This window comes from Liolophura sinensis, unplaced genomic scaffold, assembly GCF_032854445.1.
Source record: "Liolophura sinensis isolate JHLJ2023 unplaced genomic scaffold, CUHK_Ljap_v2 scaffold_89, whole genome shotgun sequence".
Classification (NCBI taxonomy): domain Eukaryota; kingdom Metazoa; phylum Mollusca; class Polyplacophora; order Chitonida; family Chitonidae; genus Liolophura; species Liolophura sinensis.
This window is the reverse complement of record NW_027018028.1, coordinates 24822-43576: the sequence shown is the minus strand read 5'-3', so window position 1 is coordinate 43576 and position 18755 is coordinate 24822. Positions and strand designations below refer to the sequence as shown.

The 18755-nt window shown below is 44.3% G+C and overlaps 1 protein-coding gene across 1 annotated transcript in view; it reads right to left on the bottom strand.

The window, feature by feature from the left end:
- Positions 1 to 5435, bottom strand: part of LOC135481428 (uncharacterized) — a gene marked incomplete at both ends in the record, with an annotated part of 36064 nt that extends 30629 nt beyond the window's left edge. The window contains 5 exons of the mRNA XM_064761252.1: positions 224 to 470; positions 2575 to 2690; positions 3512 to 3676; positions 4524 to 4586; positions 5340 to 5435. Coding sequence (XP_064617322.1) covers positions 224 to 470; positions 2575 to 2690; positions 3512 to 3676; positions 4524 to 4586; positions 5340 to 5435 — 687 coding nt within the window. The remainder of the gene's footprint in view (positions 1 to 223; positions 471 to 2574; positions 2691 to 3511; positions 3677 to 4523; positions 4587 to 5339) is intronic.
- Positions 5436 to 18755: the final 13320 nt, after the last annotated feature.

The window sequence follows — 18755 nt, the reverse complement described above, 5'->3', positions numbered from 1 at the left end:
AGGAGAAACTTGATTGAGAGGAACTTGTATCCAGAAGCGCCGTAGTAGTGCTGCTTGCTTTGGGTGTTGTCGATTCCACATTGGTGTTGAGCGTGGTACTGGATGATTGGGTTGTGCTTGGAAATGTGTAAGACCCAGTCGTGGTTGTTGGAGTTTGACGTGTGGAGGAGAAACTTGATTGAGAGAAACTTGTATCCAGAAGCGCCGTAGTAGTGCTGCTTGCTTTGGGTGTTGTCCATTGCACAGTGGTATTGAGCGTAGTACCGGATGATTGTGTTGTGCTTGGAAATGTGGTAGACCCAATCGCAGATTTTGGAGTTTGACGTGTGGAGGAGAAACTTGATTGGGAGGAACTTGTATCCAGAGGCGCCGTAGTAGTGCTGCTTGCTTTGAGTGTTGTCGATTGGACAGTGGTGCTGAGCGTGGTACTGGATGATTGGGTTGTGCTTGGAAATGTGGTAGACACAGTCCTGGATGTTGGAGTTTGACGTGTGGAGGAGAAACTTGATTGAGAGGAACTTGTATCAAGAGGCGCCGTAGTAGTGCTGCTTGCTTTGGGTGTTGTCGATTGCAGAGTGGTGTTGAGCGTGGTACTGGATGATTGGGTTGTGCTTGGAAATGTAGTAGACCCAATCGCAGATTTTGGAGTTTGACGTGTGGAGGAGAAACTTGATTGAGAGGAACTTGTATCCAGAGGCGCCGTAGTAGTGCTGCTTGCTTTGGGTGTTGTCGATTGCACATTGGTGTTGAGCGTGGTACGGGATGATTGGGTTGTGCTTGGAAATGTGGTAGACCCAATCGCAGATTTTGTAGTTTGACGTGTGGAGGAGAAACTAGATTGAGAGGAACTTGTATCCAGAAGCGCCGTAGTAGTGCTGCTTGCTTTGGGTGCTGTCGATTGCACATTGGTGTTGAGCGTGGTACTGGATGATTGGGTTGTGCTTGGAAATGTGGTAGACCCAGTCGTGGTTGTTGGAGTTTGACGTGTGGAGGAGAAACTTGATTGGGAGGAACTTGTATCCAGAGGCGCCGTAGTAGTGCTGCTTGCTTTGGGTGTTGTGGATTGCACATTGGTGTTGAGCGTGGTACTGGATGATTGGGTTGTGATTGGAAATGTGGTAGACCCGATCGCGGATTTTGGAGTTTGACATGAGGAGGAGAAGTTTGATTGAGAGGAACTTGTATCCAGAAGCGCCGTAGTAGTGCTGCTTGCTTTGGGTGTTGTCGATTGCTGAGTAGTGTTGAGCGTGGTACTGGATGATTGGGTTGTGCTTGGAAATGTGGTAGACACAGTCCTGGATGTTGGAGTTTGACGTGTGGAGGAGAAACTTGATTGGCAGAAACTTGTATCCAGAAGCGCCGTAGTAGTGCTGCTTGCTTTGGGTGTTGTCGATTGCACATTGGTGTTGAGCGTGGTACTGGATGATTGGGTTGTGATTGGAAATGTGGTAGACCCAATCGCAGATTTTGGAGTTTGACGTGTGGAGGAGAAACTTGATTGAGAGGAACTTGTATCCAGAGGCGCGGTAGTAGTGCTGCTTGCTTTGGGTGTTTTCGATTGCACATTGGTGTTGAGCGTGGTACTGGATGATTGGGTTGTGCTTGGAAATGTGGTAGACCCAATCGCAGATTTTGGAGTTTGACGTGTGGAGGAGAAACTTGATTGGGAGAAACTTGTATCCAGAGGCGCCGTAGTAGTGCTGCTTGCTTTGGGTGTTGTCGATTGCACATTGGTGTTGAGCGTGGTACTGGATGATTGGGTTGTGCATGGAAATGTGGTAGACCCAGTCGTGGTTGTTGGGGTTTGACGTGCGGAGGAGAAACTTGATTGAGAGGAACTTGTATCCAGAGGCGCCGTAGTAGTGTTGCTTGCTTTGGGTGTTTTCGATTGCACATTGGTGTTGAGCGTGGTACGGGATGATTGGGTTGTGCTTGGAAATGTGGTAGACCCAATCGCAGATTTTGGAGTTTGACGTGTGGAGGAGAAACTTGATTGAGAGGAACTTGTATCCAGAGGCGCCGTAGTAGTGCTGCTTGCTTTGGGTGTTGTCGATTGCAGAGTGGTGTTGAGCGTGGTACTGGATGATTGGGTTGTGCTTGGAAATGTGGTAGACACAGTCCTGGATGTTGGAGTTTGACGTGTGGAGGAGAAACTTGATTGGGAGAAACTTGTATCCAGAGGAGCCGTAGTAGTGCTGCTTGCTTTGGGTGTTGTCGATTGCACATTGGTGTTGAGCGTGGTACTGGATGATTGGGTTGTGCTTGGAAATGTGGTAGACCCAATCGCAGATTTTGGAGTTTGACGTGTGGAGGAGAAACTAGATTGAGAGGAACTTGTATCCAGAAGCGCCGTAGTAGTGCTGCTTGCTTTGGGTGCTGTCGATTGCACATTGGTGTTGAGCGTGGTACTGGATGATTGGGTTGTGCTTGGAAATGTGGTAGACCCAGTCGTGGTTGTTGGAGTTTGACGTGTGGAGGAGAAACTTGATTGGGAGGAACTTGTATCCAGAGGCGCCGTAGTAGTGCTGCTTGCTTTGGGTGTTGTGGATTGCACATTGGTGTTGAGCGTGGTACTGGATGATTGGGTTGGGCTTGGAAATGTGGTAGACCCGATCGCGGATTTTGGAGTTTGACAGGTGGAGGAGAAGTTTGATTGAGAGGAACTTGTATCCAGAAGCGCCGTAGTAGTGCTGCTTGCTTTGGGTGTTGTCGATTGCTGAGTAGTGTTGAGCGTGGTACTGGATGATTGGGTTGTGCTTGGAAATGTGGTAGACACAGTCCTAAATGTTGGAGTTTGACGTGTGGAGGAGAAACTTGATTGGCAGAAACTTGTATCCAGAGGCGCCGTAGTAGTGCTGCTTGCTTTGGGTGTTGTCGATTGCACATTGGTGTTGAGCGTGGTACTGGATGATTGGGTTGTGCTTGGAAATGTGGTAGACCCAATCGCAGATTTTGGAGTTTGACGTGTGGAGGAGAAAATTGATTGAAAGGAACTTGTATCCAGAGGCGCGGTAGTAGTGCTGCTTGCTTTGGGTGTTTTCGATTGCACATTGGTGTTGAGCGTGGTACTGGATGATTGGGTTGTGCTTGGAAATGTGGTAGACCCAATCGCAGATTTTGGAGTTTGACGTGTGGAGGAGAAACTTGATTGGGAGAAACTTGTATCCAGAGGCGCCGTAGTAGTGCTGCTTGCTTTGGGTGTTGTCGATTGCACATTGGTGTTGAGCGTAGTACTGGATGATTGGGTTGTGCATGGAAATGTGGTAGACCCAGTCGTGGTTGTTGGGGTTTGACGTGCGGAGGAGAAACTTGATTGAGAGGAAGTTGTATCCAGAGGCGCCGTAGTAGTGTTGCTTGCTTTGGGTGTTTTCGATTGCACATTGGTGTTGAGCGTGGTACGGGATGATTGGGTTGTGCTTGGAAATGTGGTAGACCCAATCGCAGATTTTGGAGTTTGACGTGTGGAGGAGAAACTTGATTGAGAGGAACTTGTATCCAGAGGCGCCGTAGTAGTGCTGCTTGCTTTGGGTGTTGTCGATTGCAGAGTGGTGTTGAGCGTGGTACTGGATGATTGGGTTGTGCTTAGAAATGTGGTAGACACAGTCCTGGATGTTGGAGTTTGACGTGTGGAGGAGAAACTTGATTGGGAGAAACTTGTATCCAGAGGAGCCGTAGTAGTGCTGCTTGCTTTGGGTGTTGTCGATTGCACATTGGTGTTGAGCGTGGTACTGGATGATTGGGTTGTGCTTGGAAATGTGGTAGACCCAATCGCAGATTTTGGAGTTTGACGTGTGGAGGAGAAACTTGATTGAGAGGAATTTGTATCCAGAGGCGCGGTAGTAGTGATGCTTGCTTTGGGTGTTGTCGATTGCACAGTGGTGTTGAGCGTAGTACCGGATGATTGGGTTGTGCTTGGAAATGTGGTAGACCCAATCGCAGATTTTGTAGTTTGACGTGTGGAGGAGAAACTTGATTGGGAGAAACTTGTATTCAGAGGCGCCGTAGTCTCGCTGCTTGATTTGGGTGTTGTGGATTGCAGATTGGTGTTGAGCGTGGTACTGGATGATTGGGTTGTGCTTGGAAATGTGGTAGACCCAGTCGTGGTTGTTGGGGTTTGACGTGCGGAGGAAAACTTTGATTGAGAGGAACTTGTATCCAGAGGCGCCGTAGTAGTGTTGCTTGCTTTGGGTGTTTCCGATTGCACATTGGTGTTGAGCGTGGTACTGGATGATTGGGTTGTGCTTTGAAATGTGGTAGACCCAATCGCAGATTTTGGAGTTTGACGTGTGGAGGAGAAACTTGATTGTGAGAAACTTGTATCCAGAGGCGCAGTAGTAGTGCTGCTTGCTTTGGGTGTTGTCGATTGCACATTGGTGTTGAGCGTGGTACTGGATGATTGGGTTGTGCTTGGAAATGTGGTAGACCCAATCGCAGATTTTTGGAGTTTGACGTGTGGAGGAGAAACTTGATTGAGAGGAGCTTGTATCCAGAAGCGCCGTAGTAGTGCTGCTTGCTTTGGGTGTTGTCGATTGCACATTGGTGTTGAGCGTGGTACTGGATGATTGGGTTGTGCTTGGAAATGTGGTAGACACAGTCCTGGATGTTGGAGTTTGACGTGTGGAGGAGAAACTTGACTGGGAGAAACTTGTATCCAGAGGCGCCGTAGTAGTGCTGCTTGCTTTGGGTGTTGTCGATTGCACATTGGTGTTGAGCGTGGTACTGGATGATTGGGTTGTGCTTGGAAATGTGGTAGACCCAATCGCAGATTTTGGAGTTTGACGTGTGGAGGAGAAACTTGATTGAGAAGAACTTGTATCCAGAGGCGCCGTAGTAGTGCTGCTTGCTTTGGGTGTTGTCGATTGCAGAGTGGTGTTGAGCGTGGTACTGGATGATTGGGTTGTGCTTGGAAATGTGGTAGACCCAATCGCAGATTTTGGAGTTTGACGTGTGGAGGAGAAACTTGATTGAGAGGAACTTGTATCCAGAAGCGCCGTAGTAGTGCTGCTTGCTTTGGGTGTTGTCGATTGCACATTGGTGTTGAGCGTGGTACTGGATGATTGGGTTGTGCTTGGAAATGTGTAAGACCCAGTCGTGGTTGTTGGAGTTTGACGTGTGGAGGAGAAACTTGATTGAGAGAAACTTGTATCCAGAAGCGCCGTAGTAGTGCTGCTTGCTTTGGGTGTTGTCCATTGCACAGTGGTATTGAGCGTAGTACCGGATGATTGTGTTGTGCTTGGAAATGTGGTAGACCCAATCGCAGATTTTGGAGTTTGACGTGTGGAGGAGAAACTTGATTGGGAGGAACTTGTATCCAGAGGCGCCGTAGTAGTGCTGCTTGCTTTGAGTGTTGTCGATTGGACAGTGGTGCTGAGCGTGGTACTGGATGATTTGGTTGTGCTTGGAAATGTGGTAGACACAGTCCTGGATGTTGGAGTTTGACGTGTGGAGGAGAAACTTGATTGAGAGGAACTTGTATCAAGAGGCGCCGTAGTAGTGCTGCTTGCTTTGGGTGTTGTCGATTGCACATTGGTGTTGAGCGTGGTACTGGATGATTGGGTTGTGCTTGGAAATGTAGTAGACCCAATCGCAGATTTTGGAGTTTGCCGTGTGGAGGAGAAACTTGATTGAGAGGAACTTGTATCCAGAGGCGCCGTAGTAGTGCTGCTTGCTTTGGGTGTTGTCGATTGCACATTGGTGTTGAGCGTGGTACTGGATGATTGGGTTGTGCTTGGAAATGTGGTAGACCCAATCGCAGATTTTGTAGTTTGACGTGTGGAGGAGAAACTAGATTGAGAGGAACTTTTATCCAGAAGCGCCGTAGTAGTGCTGCTTGCTTTGGGTGCTGTCGATTGCACATTGGTGTTGAGCGTGGTACTGGATGATTGGGTTGTGCTTGGAAATGTGGTAGACCCAGTCGTGGTTGTTGGAGTTTGACGTGTGGAGGAGAAACTTGATTGAGAGGAACTTGTATCCAGAGGCGCCGTAGTAGTGCTGCTTGCTTTGGGTGTTGTGGATTGCACATTGGTGTTGAGCGTGGTACTGGATGATTGGGTTGTGATTGGAAATGTGGTAGACCCGATCGCGGATTTTGGAGTTTGACATGTGGAGGAGAAGTTTGATTGAGAGGAACTTGTATCCAGAAGCGCCGTAGTAGTGCTGCTTGCTTTGGGTGTTGTCGATTGCTGAGTAGTGTTGAGCGTGGTACTGGATGATTGGGTTGTGCTTGGAAATGTGGTAGACACAGTCCTGGATGTTGGAGTTTGACGTGTGGAGGAGAAACTTGATTGGCAGAAACTTGTATCCAGAAGCGCCGTAGTAGTGCTGCTTGCTTTGGGTGTTGTCGATTGCACATTGGTGTTGAGCGTGGTACTGGATAATTGGGTTGTGATTGGAAATGTGGTAGACCCAATCGCAGATTTTGGAGTTTGACGTGTGGAGGAGAAACTTGATTGAGAGGAACTTGTATCCAGAGGCGCGGTAGTAGTGCTGCTTGCTTTGGGTGTTTTCGATTGCACATTGGTGTTGAGCGTGGTACTGGATGATTGGGTTGTGCTTGGAAATGTGGTAGACCCAATCGCAGATTTTGGAGTTTGACGTGTGGAGGAGAAACTTGATTGGGAGAAACTTGTATCCAGAGGCGCCGTAGTAGTGCTGCTTGCTTTGGGTGTTGTCGATTGCACATTGGTGTTGAGCGTGGTACTGGATGATTGGGTTGTGCATGGAAATGTGGTAGACCCAGTCGTGGTTGTTGGGGTTTGACGTGCGGAGGAGAAACTTGATTGAGAGGAACTTGTATCCAGAGGCGCCGTAGTAGTGTTGCTTGCTTTGGGTGTTTTCGATTGCACATTGGTGTTGAGCGTGGTACGGGATGATTGGGTTGTGCTTGGAAATGTGGTAGACCCAATCGCAGATTTTGGAGTTTGACGTGTGGAGGAGAAACTTGATTGAGAGGAACTTGTATCCAGAGGCGCCGTAGTAGTGCTGCTTGCTTTGGGTGTTGTCGATTGCAGAGTGGTGTTGAGCGTGGTACTGGATGATTGGGTTGTGCTTGGAAATGTGGTAGACACAGTCCTGGATGTTGGAGTTTGACGTGTGGAGGAGAAACTTGATTGGGAGAAACTTGTATCCAGAGGAGCCGTAGTAGTGCTGCTTGCTTTGGGTGTTGTCGATTGCACATTGGTGTTGAGCGTGGTACTGGATGATTGGGTTGTGCTTGGAAATGTGGTACACCCAATCGCAGATTTTGGAGTTTGACGTGTGGAGGAGAAACTTGATTGAGAGGAATTTGTATCCAGAGGCGCGGTAGTAGTGCTGCTTGCTTTGGGTGTTGTCAATTGCACATTGGTATTGAGCGTGGTACTGGATGATTGGGTTGTGCTTGGAAATGTGGTAGACCCAATCGCAGATTTTTGGAGTTTGACGTGTGGAGGAGAAATTTGATTGAGAGGAACTTGTATCCAGAAGCGCCGTAGTAGTGCTGCTTGCTTTGGGTGTTGTCGATTGCACAGTGGTGCTGATCGTGGAACTGGATGATTGGGTTGTGCTTGGAAATGTGGTAGACCCAATCGCAGATTTTGGAGTTTGACGTGTGGAGGAGAAACTTGATTGAGAGGAACTTGTATCCAGATGCGCCGTAGTAGTGCAGCTTGCTTTGGGTGTTTTCGATTGCAGAGTGGTGTTGAGCGTGGCACTGGATGATTGGGTTGTGCTTGGAAATGTGGTAGACACAGTCCTGGATGTTGGACTTTGACGTGTGGAGGAGAAACTTGATTGAGAGGAACTTGTATCCAGAGGCGCCGTAGTAGTGCTGCTTGCTTTGGGTGTTGTCGATTGCAGAGTGGTGTTGAGCGTGGTACTGGATGATTTTGTTGTGCTTGGAAATGTGGTAGACAAAATCGCAGATTTTGGAGTTTGACGTGTGGAGGAGAAACTTGATTGAGAGGAACTTTTATCCAGATGCGCCGTAGTAGTGCTGCTTGCTTTGGGTGTTGTGGATTGCACATTGGTGTTGAGCGTGGTACTGGATGATTGGGTTGTGCTTGGAAATGTGGTAAACCCAGTCGTGGTTGTTGGAGTTTGACGTGTGGAGGAGAAATTTAATTGAGAGGAACTTGTATCCAGAAGCGCCGTAGTAGTGCTGCTTGCTTTGGGTCTTTTCGATTGCACAGCGCTGCTGATCGTGGAACTGGATGATTGGGTTGTGCTTGGAAATGTGGTAGACCCAATCGCAGATTTTGGAGTTTGACGTGTGGAGGAGAAACTTGATTGAGAGGAACTTGTATCCAGAAGCGCCGTAGTAGTGCTGCTTGCTTTGGGTGTTGTCGATTGCAGAGTGGTGTTGAGCGTGGTACTGGATGATTGGGTTGTGCTTGGAAATGTGGTAGACACAGTCCTGGATGTTGGAGTTTGACGTGTGGAGGAGAAACTTGATTGGGAGAAACTTGTATTTACAGGCGCCGTAGTAGTGCTGCTTTCTTTGGGTGTTGTCGATTGCAGAGTGGTGTTGAGCGTGGTACTGGATGATTGGGTTGTGCTTGGAAATGTGGTAGACCCAATCGCACATTTTTGGAGTTTGACGTGTGGAGGAGAAACTTGATTGAGAGAAACTTGTATCCAGAGGCGCCGTAGTAGTGCTGCTTGCTTTGGGTGTTGTCGATTGCACATTGGTGTTTAGCGTGGTACTGGATGATTGGGTTGTGCTTGGAAATGTGGTAAACCCAGTCGTGGTTGTTGGAGTTTGACGTGTGAAGGAGAAATTTGATTGAGAGGAACTTGTATCCAGAAGCGCCGTAGTAGTGCTGCTTGCTTTGGGTGTTTTTGATTGCACAGTGCTGGTGATCGTGGAACTGGATGATTGGGTTGTGCTTGGAAATGTGGTAGACCCAACCGCAGATTTTGGAGTTTGACGTGTGGAGGAGAAACTTGATTGAGAGGAACTTGTATCCAGAGGCGCCGTAGTAGTGCTGTTTGCTTTGGGTGTTGTCGATTGCAGAGTGGTGTTGAGCGTGGTACTGGATTATTGGGTTGTGCTTGGAAATGTGGTAGACACAGTCCTGGATGTTGGAGTCTGACGTGTGGAGGAGAAACTTGATTGAGAGAAACTTGTATCCAGAGGCGCCGTAGTAGTGCTGCTTGCTTTGGGTGTTGTGGATTGCACAGTGGTGTTGAGCGTGGTACTGGATGATTGGGTTGTGCTTGGAAATGTGGTAGACCCAATCGCACATTTTTGGAGTTTGACGTGTGGAGGAGAAACTTGATTGAGAGAAACTTGTATCCAGAGGCGCCGTAGTAGTGCTGCTTGCTTTGGGTGTTGTCGATTGCACATTGGTGTTTAGCGTGGTACTGGATGATTGGGTTGTGCTTGGAAATGTGGTAAACCCAGTCGTGGTTGTTGGAGTTTGACGTGTGAAGGAGAAATTTGATTGAGAGGAACTTGTATCCAGAAGCGCCGTAGTAGTGCTGCTTGCTTTGGGTGTTTTTGATTGCACAGTGCTGGTGATCGTGGAACTGGATGATTGGGTTGTGCTTGGAAATGTGGTAGACCCAATCGCAGATTTTGGAGTTTGACGTGTGGAGGAGAAACTTGATTGAGAGGAACTTGTATCCAGAGGCGCCGTAGTAGTGCTGTTTGCTTTGGGTGTTGTCGATTGCAGAGTGGTGTTGAGCGTGGTACTGGATTATTGGGTTGTGCTTGGAAATGTGGTAGACACAGTCCTGGATGTTGGAGTCTGACGTGTGGAGGAGAAACTTGATTGAGAGAAACTTGTATCCAGAGGCGCCGTAGTAGTGCTGCTTGCTTTGGGTGTTGTGGATTGCACAGTGGTGTTGAGCGTGGTACTGGATGATTGGGTTGTGCTTGGAAATGTGGTAGACCCAGTCGTGGTTTTTGGGGTTTGACGTGTGGAGGAGAAACTTGATTTAGAGGAACTTGTATCCAGAGGCGCCGTAGTAATGCTGCTTGCTTTGGGTGTTTTCGATTGCACAGTGGTGCTGAGCGTGTTACTGGATGATTGGGTTGTGCTTGGAAATGTGGTATACCCAGTCGCAGATTTTGGAGTTTGACGTGTGGAGGAGAAACTTGATTGAGAGGAACTTGTATCCAGAGGCGCCGTAGTAGTGCTGCTTGCTTTGGGTGTTGTCGATTGCAGAGTGGTGTTGAGCGTGGTACTGGATGATTGGGTTGTGCTTGGAAATGTGGAAGAGCCAGTCGTGGTTGTTGGAGTTTGACTTATTGAGGAGAAACTTGATTGGGAGGAACTTGTCTCCAGAGGCGACGTAGTAGTGCTGCTTGCTTTGGGTGTTGTCGATTGCAGAGTGGTGTTGAGCATGGTACTGGATGATTGGGTTGTGCTTGGAAATGTGGTAGACACTGTCGTGGATGTTGGAGTTTGACGTGTGGAGGAGAAGTTTGATTGAGAGGAACTTGTATCCAGAAGCGCCGTAATAGTGCTGCTTGCTTTGGGTGTTGTCGATTGCACAGTGGTGTTGAGCGTGGTACTGGATGATTGGGTTGTGCTTGGAAATGTAGTAGACACAGTGCTGGATGTTGGAGTTTGACGTGTGGAGGAGAAACTTGATTGAGAGGAACTTGTATTCAGAGGCGCCGTAGTAGTGCTGCTTGCTTTGGGTGATGTTGATTGCAGAAAGGTGTTGAGCGTGGTACTGGATGATTGGGTTGTGCTTGTAAATGTGGTAGACCCAATCGCAGATTTTGGAGTTTGACGTGTGGAGGAGAAACTTGATTGGGAGGAACTTGTATCCAGAAGCGCCGTAGTAGTGCTGCTTGCTTTGGGTGTTGTCGATTGCAAAGTGGTGTTGAGCGTGGTACTGGATGATTGGGTTGTGCTTGGAAATGTGGTAGACCCAGTCGTGGTTGTTGGGTTTTGACGTGTGGAGGAGAAACTTTATTGGGAGGAACTTGTATCCAGAGGCGCCGTAGTAGTGCTGCTTGCTTTGGGTGTTTTCGATTTCAGAGTGGTGTTGAGCGTGATACTGGATGATTGGGTTGTGCTTGGAAATGTGGTAGACACAGTCCTGGATTTTGGAGTTTGACGTGTGGAGGAGAAATTTGATTGAGAGGAACTTGTATCCAGAGGCGCCGTAGTAGCGCTGCTTGCTTTGGGTGTTGTCGATTGCACAGTGGTGTTGAGCGTGGTACTGGATGATTGGGTTGTGCTTGGAAATGTGGTAGACACAGTCGTGGTTGTTGGGGTTTGCCGTGTGGAGGAGAAACTTGATTGAGAGGAACTTGTATCCAGAGGCGCCGTAGTAGTGCTGCTTGCTTTGGGTGTTGTCGATTGCACAGTGGTGCTGAGCGTGGTACTGGATGATTGTGTTGTGCTTGAAAATGTGGTAGATCCTGTCGTGGTTGTTAGGGTTTGACGTGTGGAGGAGAAACTTGATTGAGAGGAACTTGTGTCCAGAGGCGCCGTAGTAGTGCTGCTTGCTTTGGGTGTTGTCGATTGCACAGTGGTGCTGAGCGTGGTACTGGATGATTGGGTTGTGCTTGGAAATGTGCTTGGAGAAACGAGGCGCAGTTGAGGTGTGGAGGGGAAAATTGTTTGAGTAGAACTTGCATGCACATTTGGGGCAATTGTGCTGTCGTTACACTTATCTGTGAAAAGAAAGAAACAAAATGGTGTTCATCTTTTTCTTATAGTCTAATAGAATTGTTGTGTTGAATTAATATAGTATGTGTGCTTTACTTAACAGAATAATCTGCTCCAATATCAGAATACATTCGAACATCACTCAGATACTGTGTTAAATTTAACAAATGATTTTTTATTTAGTGTAACAGATTATTTCTGCACACCGATGCGCATTTTGGACACTCTTCGCCATGACAATTTAGATTATACTTGTCAATTTAAAAATCCCCAATGTTTACCTGTAAACGCAAGAAGGCTTCATTTTAGGGAAAGGGCCTGGTACCGTTTAATAAGGATATGGTATATAATTAAAGACGTGCAACATGGAGAGAAAATACACTGTAGCGACGAAAGTGGGATAGTTAACAAATGGTGATTGGTGACATACGGTATTAGGTAAAATTTTAATATTCAGTTGCCTTTATCTGTTAAACTAAATCAACTTATAACAAAACATTGAAATCACTGTCAAAATACAACTGTTTAGAATCTATAATTTATCAAATGTATCTCCTAAAAATCGACTTTGGCAAAATCAGTCATCTTTTTGTTACAGTGTATGTCTTAAAAGACATAACGATTAACCAGAACAACAAAAAGCAATAGTTGAAGTTATTGGCTATGTGAAATTCTACAACATGTCAGCATTTATTTGGTATATAAAATAAACTTGGATGTTTAGGAAGCAGACAGAATATACCTTTTAGAGTTAATATCAAACGAGGCGCAGTTGATATTTTATTGATTTTTATGAACTCTCTATCACAGTTGTTAATTTTGCAATAACTAATTTAATTGTAACAGAAGTCCAGTTTCATTCAGTGAGAAACGGAAAAGCGGCCTTTTCATGAGATTTATTTTGCATAAAAAGAAGAACTATCTCATAGAAAGGAAACTGTGTTGTCTTCATTGGGTTAGGCACTACTCTACTGGTTTGACATCAAATTGCGAAATACGTAATATCAAATATGGTTAGCGCTGCATTACATGCACATAACATATACAGTATAATGCCTGAAATATCATCAGTCTGATAAGGTATGCTTTCGGCTTAAAAATAAATTCGAATTGATGGATGGGATTACCAACAGCGTACTGCTATCCCAGCTCACAAACTAGTTTATGAAAGTCTCAAATCCAGAAAAGTTCAAACAGGTACATGAGAGACATTTTATCAGGCGATTTAAAAATCGTCTGCCTACTTCCACGAGTCATAGCATCCAATCTGAACGAGATACAGTGATACAGGACAAAGCCCCAACTTTTTACAGAGAGAGTTTGCAAAGTTCGTCACTCTCCACGATTAGGCAGTTCATTGACCGAGACCACAACTCTCCTCGTAGATCGTAATTTCGGACTCGGAAGTCTTGTATTTCGTTTGGTTTCGTGTGTTACGGGGTGGGGATGGCCATGAATTATGCCTGAAAAACGGGATTACCAACATCGTATTGCTATCCGAGCTCACAAACAAATTTATGAAAATTGTTATGAAAATTGTATCCAGAAAAGTTCAAACAGGTACATGAGAGACATTTTATCAGGCCATTTAAAAATCTTCTGCCTACTTCCACGAGTCGAATTCCAACGCGACTGTATGACAAACGGGGAGTTTCGAGTGTGAACACTTTTGTCGTTAAAGGTAAGAACAGTTCTACTCTCTCATGTGACTTATGGAAAATGTTAGGCAACCTTTGTTGACATCAAGTTACTGATCACCTGCTTCAGTTCACCCTTATCCAGAGGCACAAATGACACTTCTTTCCCTTAGGAATTTTTCAAGTTCAAAAACGTTAAGATTATCAATTTTCTCTATCATTCCTTCACTCCAAATTACTTTTTATGACACTTTTTGTGCCAATTGGCACAAGCGCATTTTCCGGACCCACAGTCGGCTCCTATCCCACACTCCTATCGTCCGTGGTACAGCTGTACCCGCGTGTTCCGCGTCTTTGGCGCGGTCAAAATAGCGGTCAAAAACGCAACGATATGTTCTGTTCCGAAAAGACTTTTGCATAAGAATGATTTCATCTGTTTGTGTACTTACTCAGAGTAGCATTAGTGTTTTCACACTGACTGAACCTTGACGCCGGAATTGCGAACCACTTCTCTTTTTTGCCCCAAGGGGCGTGCCATTTGACGCATGCGCATGTGCCGGATTGACAGTCCGCTCCTATCCCACACTTATCGCCCGTGGTACAACTGTCGCCGAGTGCTTTGTAACCGGTCCCAATGCACCAAAAGTTGTCTGATGTGGCTCTGAAATTTGCATCGCAGTCGCACACGTTCTTCGAGTTACACACGGAGTGCCTTGGCAGACAATCTTTATCTTTGGTTTTGTTGCAAGGTTCTCCGATAAGATTGGCTAGAAACAAGTTGATAGTTATAATCGTTACTATGTCGACAAAGAGTAAAATATATACGTTGTCTTTTCTTACTGAACAGAAGCTTTTTTTTGTTTTCCATAAAAATTGTCAAAAGTACAAGGTGAATAGAAACATGTATCTATTTCTGTATAGATTGTGGGGAATAATTTGCTTTCCGTTTAAAAATATACTTTATGTATTAGATTTCTGAAAAGAACAAAACAATTAATCTTATACCTAATACCACTAACTATGTCAGAACAGTATTATGTCCAGAATGGCAAAATGTATGATATATTTTATTGAATTACTTAGTGATAGTTGATTTGTGAAAGGAGAAAACCACAGTCCCGCGAGTAAACAAACAACATTTCCCTGACAAAGCTCCAGGCTCAAAGCACCTGTTGCTAAACTGAAACCAAGCCGCAAAACATCTTTGGTGAAACTTCGATTGATTTCTTCAATAATAAAAAAAAGCAAAAAAAAAAAAAAAAAAAAATAACAAACCTTTCTCACAAATGTTCAGCTGAGCATTGGTTATGTATCCGACATCACACTGACAAACCATCCCGTCACATCGATGTGGTCGACACACAGCTCGAGGATCGGCACATTTTCTAACACCCGTACATTTCTGACCAAGCAGTACAGGGGGTTCTGTTGTTGTTGTTGTTGCACTGACTGTAGTACTAGGGTGAACTGTGGATGACGCTGATTTGCTTGTCGAAGTCGAGGGTGGATTAGATGTTGTACCACTGCAAACTACTGTTGAAGATATTTTCAAAGTTTAAAAATCAGTACTGTTTAAAATATCAGATCAGTTATATAACGTGGAAGACTTAAAGCTGTCGCTATTTTGAATACCATTCATAACGGTGACCAGATTCCATTTCAGTTAATGTATATAAGAAAAAAGCAATGGGCATATTGCTCGTCGCCGTCGTATAAGTGAAATATTCTTGAGTACGGCCTAAAACACCATTCAAAAAATACATCAGAATCAGAAGACTACCATGTGCGATCACGTGGCATCCAGTGCGTAATAATATGCTAAAAAGCCAGTATATATACACGTACAAAGCCAGCAGTTTATTAGTTGAGCTTTCATACATGTACTATATACCAGACCAATCAAACAGAATGCCAGCATAAAATATACATGTGAATGGGATGCAAGGATATAAGCGGCTTTGATGCTAAGCCTTGACACTTCCGTCGACCTGTACCGTGAGCGGATAGCTTGCACAAGCGGCGTTGCCATGAGTATGCAACAGAGATGACCTGGATCATTTCATTTTGTTTAACGACGCCATAAGAGGTATACCGTGTTTTGACATGTATACTAACACATTGAATGAATATTTAAACCTTTAGTTATTTTAACAGAAAGCTCGTTGCCTGAGTAATGCTAGAATGCAATCTGTTATTACAACACAGTATTTTATCATATTCAACAGAATATATTGCAAATCTAATAGGATCGTCATGTAAAATTAATAGAATATGTGTGTTATATTTAACAAAATAATCTGTTGCAATAAAAGGATAGGCCTACATTTTAACATCACTCAGATAACGTGCTTTTTTAATTTTTTGAATTTATATTCAATACAGTGTATGAAAATTCTTACTGGTATAAAACTGCGCATTGATTTCAGTGTTCCATTCCGATGATTATTCATGAAATACAGCTAGAGGCTCGTTTTACACAACTTCGTTAGTCGTCTATGGTCTGTCCATACATTACAGATTATCTAGCCGACTACGGTGAGCAGGTTACGACAAAAAATACACTGGGCCGTTTAACACAAGAGAAACTCTCTAAGTGTTACCATAGCCGGCTATGAGGACGCCCTGCTGAAATGCTCTGCTAAAACACTCTGCTTAACTGGCTTCACAGTATAGGCAAATTAAATCCAAATTAAATGAATTTCTTCTCAATTTCCAATTTTGACAAAGTTTGTAAGCAAATAGGTTTAACTATCACAACATACAGAGGAAGACAAAGAACAACGACAACACATTCGTTTTGGTGATTTGTGAGCTTTAGTTACGAACGCCGTCTTTAAACATTGTATTATGTATTTTATTCTTCCTGAGTTAAATATATATCTCACCTTCATTTGCCTCTTTTGTTTACATTATAGCCTGCACTGTGATTCAATCGAACGTTCTCGAGACTTCGATGTTTATTAGTTTAATGTTATTGTAAATAGCGTGTACAGTCTGGGTTTGGCGATTTCGCCTTTCACGGCATTCGACGTTAGTCATTTGTACTCCATTTTCTGTACAGAGCACTTTATTACTCGCCACTTATTATTTTTTGGAGACGTCATTTTGGAGCGTGTATAGGTCATTGTCTCTTTGTGCCATTAAGTACGTTTCATCCCAGTTTACCTTGAAAGTGACTGTGTGTATATTTCCGAGGAGAGAAACATACATCGACAATTCGGCATCACGGACGCGACTGTCAACCCATCCGCCCACGAGAAGTTACACATTCACAGGAATTTAGGGAATAAACCACTTATAAGACTGTCATCGTAAATTTAGAAATTCCTCTTAAATGTGAATTCTAAATTTACGTGGACTGACTGGCTGTGGAAGCCGGGATATTCCTTATAGATTTGGACTCTGTAAGATACTATATAAATTTGTATTGTTTTGTATATTATTATCGGTTGTGTTATTTGTCTGTTTTGTTCAAATATATGTATTGGACTTAGTCAAGCGTTTTCGTGTTTCTTTGATCTTGTGTAAGGCCTATCGCTGATCCGAAATGCCTATCGCTGAAACAGGCCAGTTGTTTCCCACCTTTACCCTCAGATAGTGGTACCCTTACACTTTAAGAAGACTTTCATTTCCTAACAGAAACTGGTTGCTTTCCTATTTTTCTCCAGTCAAAAGATAACCTTTTAAAACTGGGACTGATAGCACTATAAAGCCATATTTCTTTCCTTCTGTCCACTATTGGACGTGACTAATGAGTTTGGGCCAACTTTTAACATTTAGGGTAAAAAAATTTAGACGACAGCCCAATATTTTCTTTATCAAAACGGGCTTGACAAAAGTTTTACGTGGCTAGCGGAGTTATCCGTCTTAGCTTAGCCTTTTCACTTTTTGTGAAACGGGCCACATAGGCAACCTGGCTGGACCAGGTAACCACTAATTCGCTCTTGTGAGAAGCTGACAGTCTCCACACCGTTTACCGTACAGTTTGGATTCCTTCAACTGACCCAGCGCGGCGAAAGGACCCACGAATCTCAAACTAATGTGGTAGCTGTACGTTCTAGTCCAGTTCTTACTCGTGCTTTTGTGTTTTTATAACAATTTCAATGACGGTCATAACATATCTCAATTAGACACAATTGCGCTGTGAACATACCTTCATCAATGCATGCTAAAAAAACGATGATCCAAACGGAAGTAAACTTCACCGAGACGACCATTCTACAAAAGGAATGAAAACATTTTGTTTCTCACTGCAAACTAACTAACCTTCGTCACCATTGAGTATTGAAATGGCTATTGAACATTGGATATTTTTCAGTAATGTGTGTGATAGAGGTAACTATATTGCTGAATATTATACCGGCGAGGTTCCAGCAAAATGCAAATGAGTAGAGTATTTCTTCTGTTCTATTGTGCCGTATGCAGTATTAGTTGGCTTTTAAAAACGAAAACATCTTCTACATATACGAATCAGGGCGAAATAAAAACAGTCCAACATTACAGAAAAGTAACTTACCTGTTCTTCGAATGTAACAGCAATGCTGTTGGGATGTCAGAGTTCGAGGTTTTTTCGACTGCTCTTGAGTATTTAGTGGCAATATCATAAGACGTTATACTCCATCAATCCAAGCTTTAAATCCTTACAAACGATTGGTTTGTACCGCTTTTAATCACCCCCCACAATATACGCTGGATTTGGAAAGGGCTCTGTAATATCTTTAGTTATCGGAACTATTGTATATCAAAATTACTGCAGGTGTAATTTACGCAGATTTTCCTGTACGACTCAAACAGAAATCAAATGTTGTGTCACTGGATATCTGCATCCACTGAATATATACATTCATCGGATATCTATAAATACATGTAGGTCCTCCTATTAAAGCACACAGGACAAAAAGATGAAATATATTTTACCAGATCTGGTAAAGACCCTAATCCAAGATTATCCGCAAAGGTCTCTTGAACATAAAGCAAATGTTCACCTTATTATGCTTATAAACCAAACGATAACGAAATCACACGTCACGAAGACTCCGCTGTGATGACGCCAAAACGTAATATCCTTCTACACTCACTGCCACTCCCAATGTTAAATGACAACAGGGTCTCATTCAAAGCGGAAAGTAACAGTTTGGCCGTTATCTCATGTACCTGTGACTTTAAACACACACACCCTCTGCACTTCTGTGTCGCATTCCCTGGTTGTCCGGGCATATCTTGGGTGTGTATCAGCTTAATTTTTACGTTGTCCAGGCGATTGTGACCAAGGTGTTGCTTCAGACATGAGCACATTAGCCTGGTCTCAATCATATTTAAACTAGTCATATCATCTGTCTTGTGACAAATCGGATTCTTGTTTAACTTCAAGTACAACCCAAACTGAAGTTCTCTCACCCAACTTCCAATTCAACCCTTCTCCGGTAACGATCAATGCTATAAATGTTTGACAATTTTACGCTGTAGTTATTCAAGCAAATAAAATCTGATTTTGTGTAAACAGTGATGT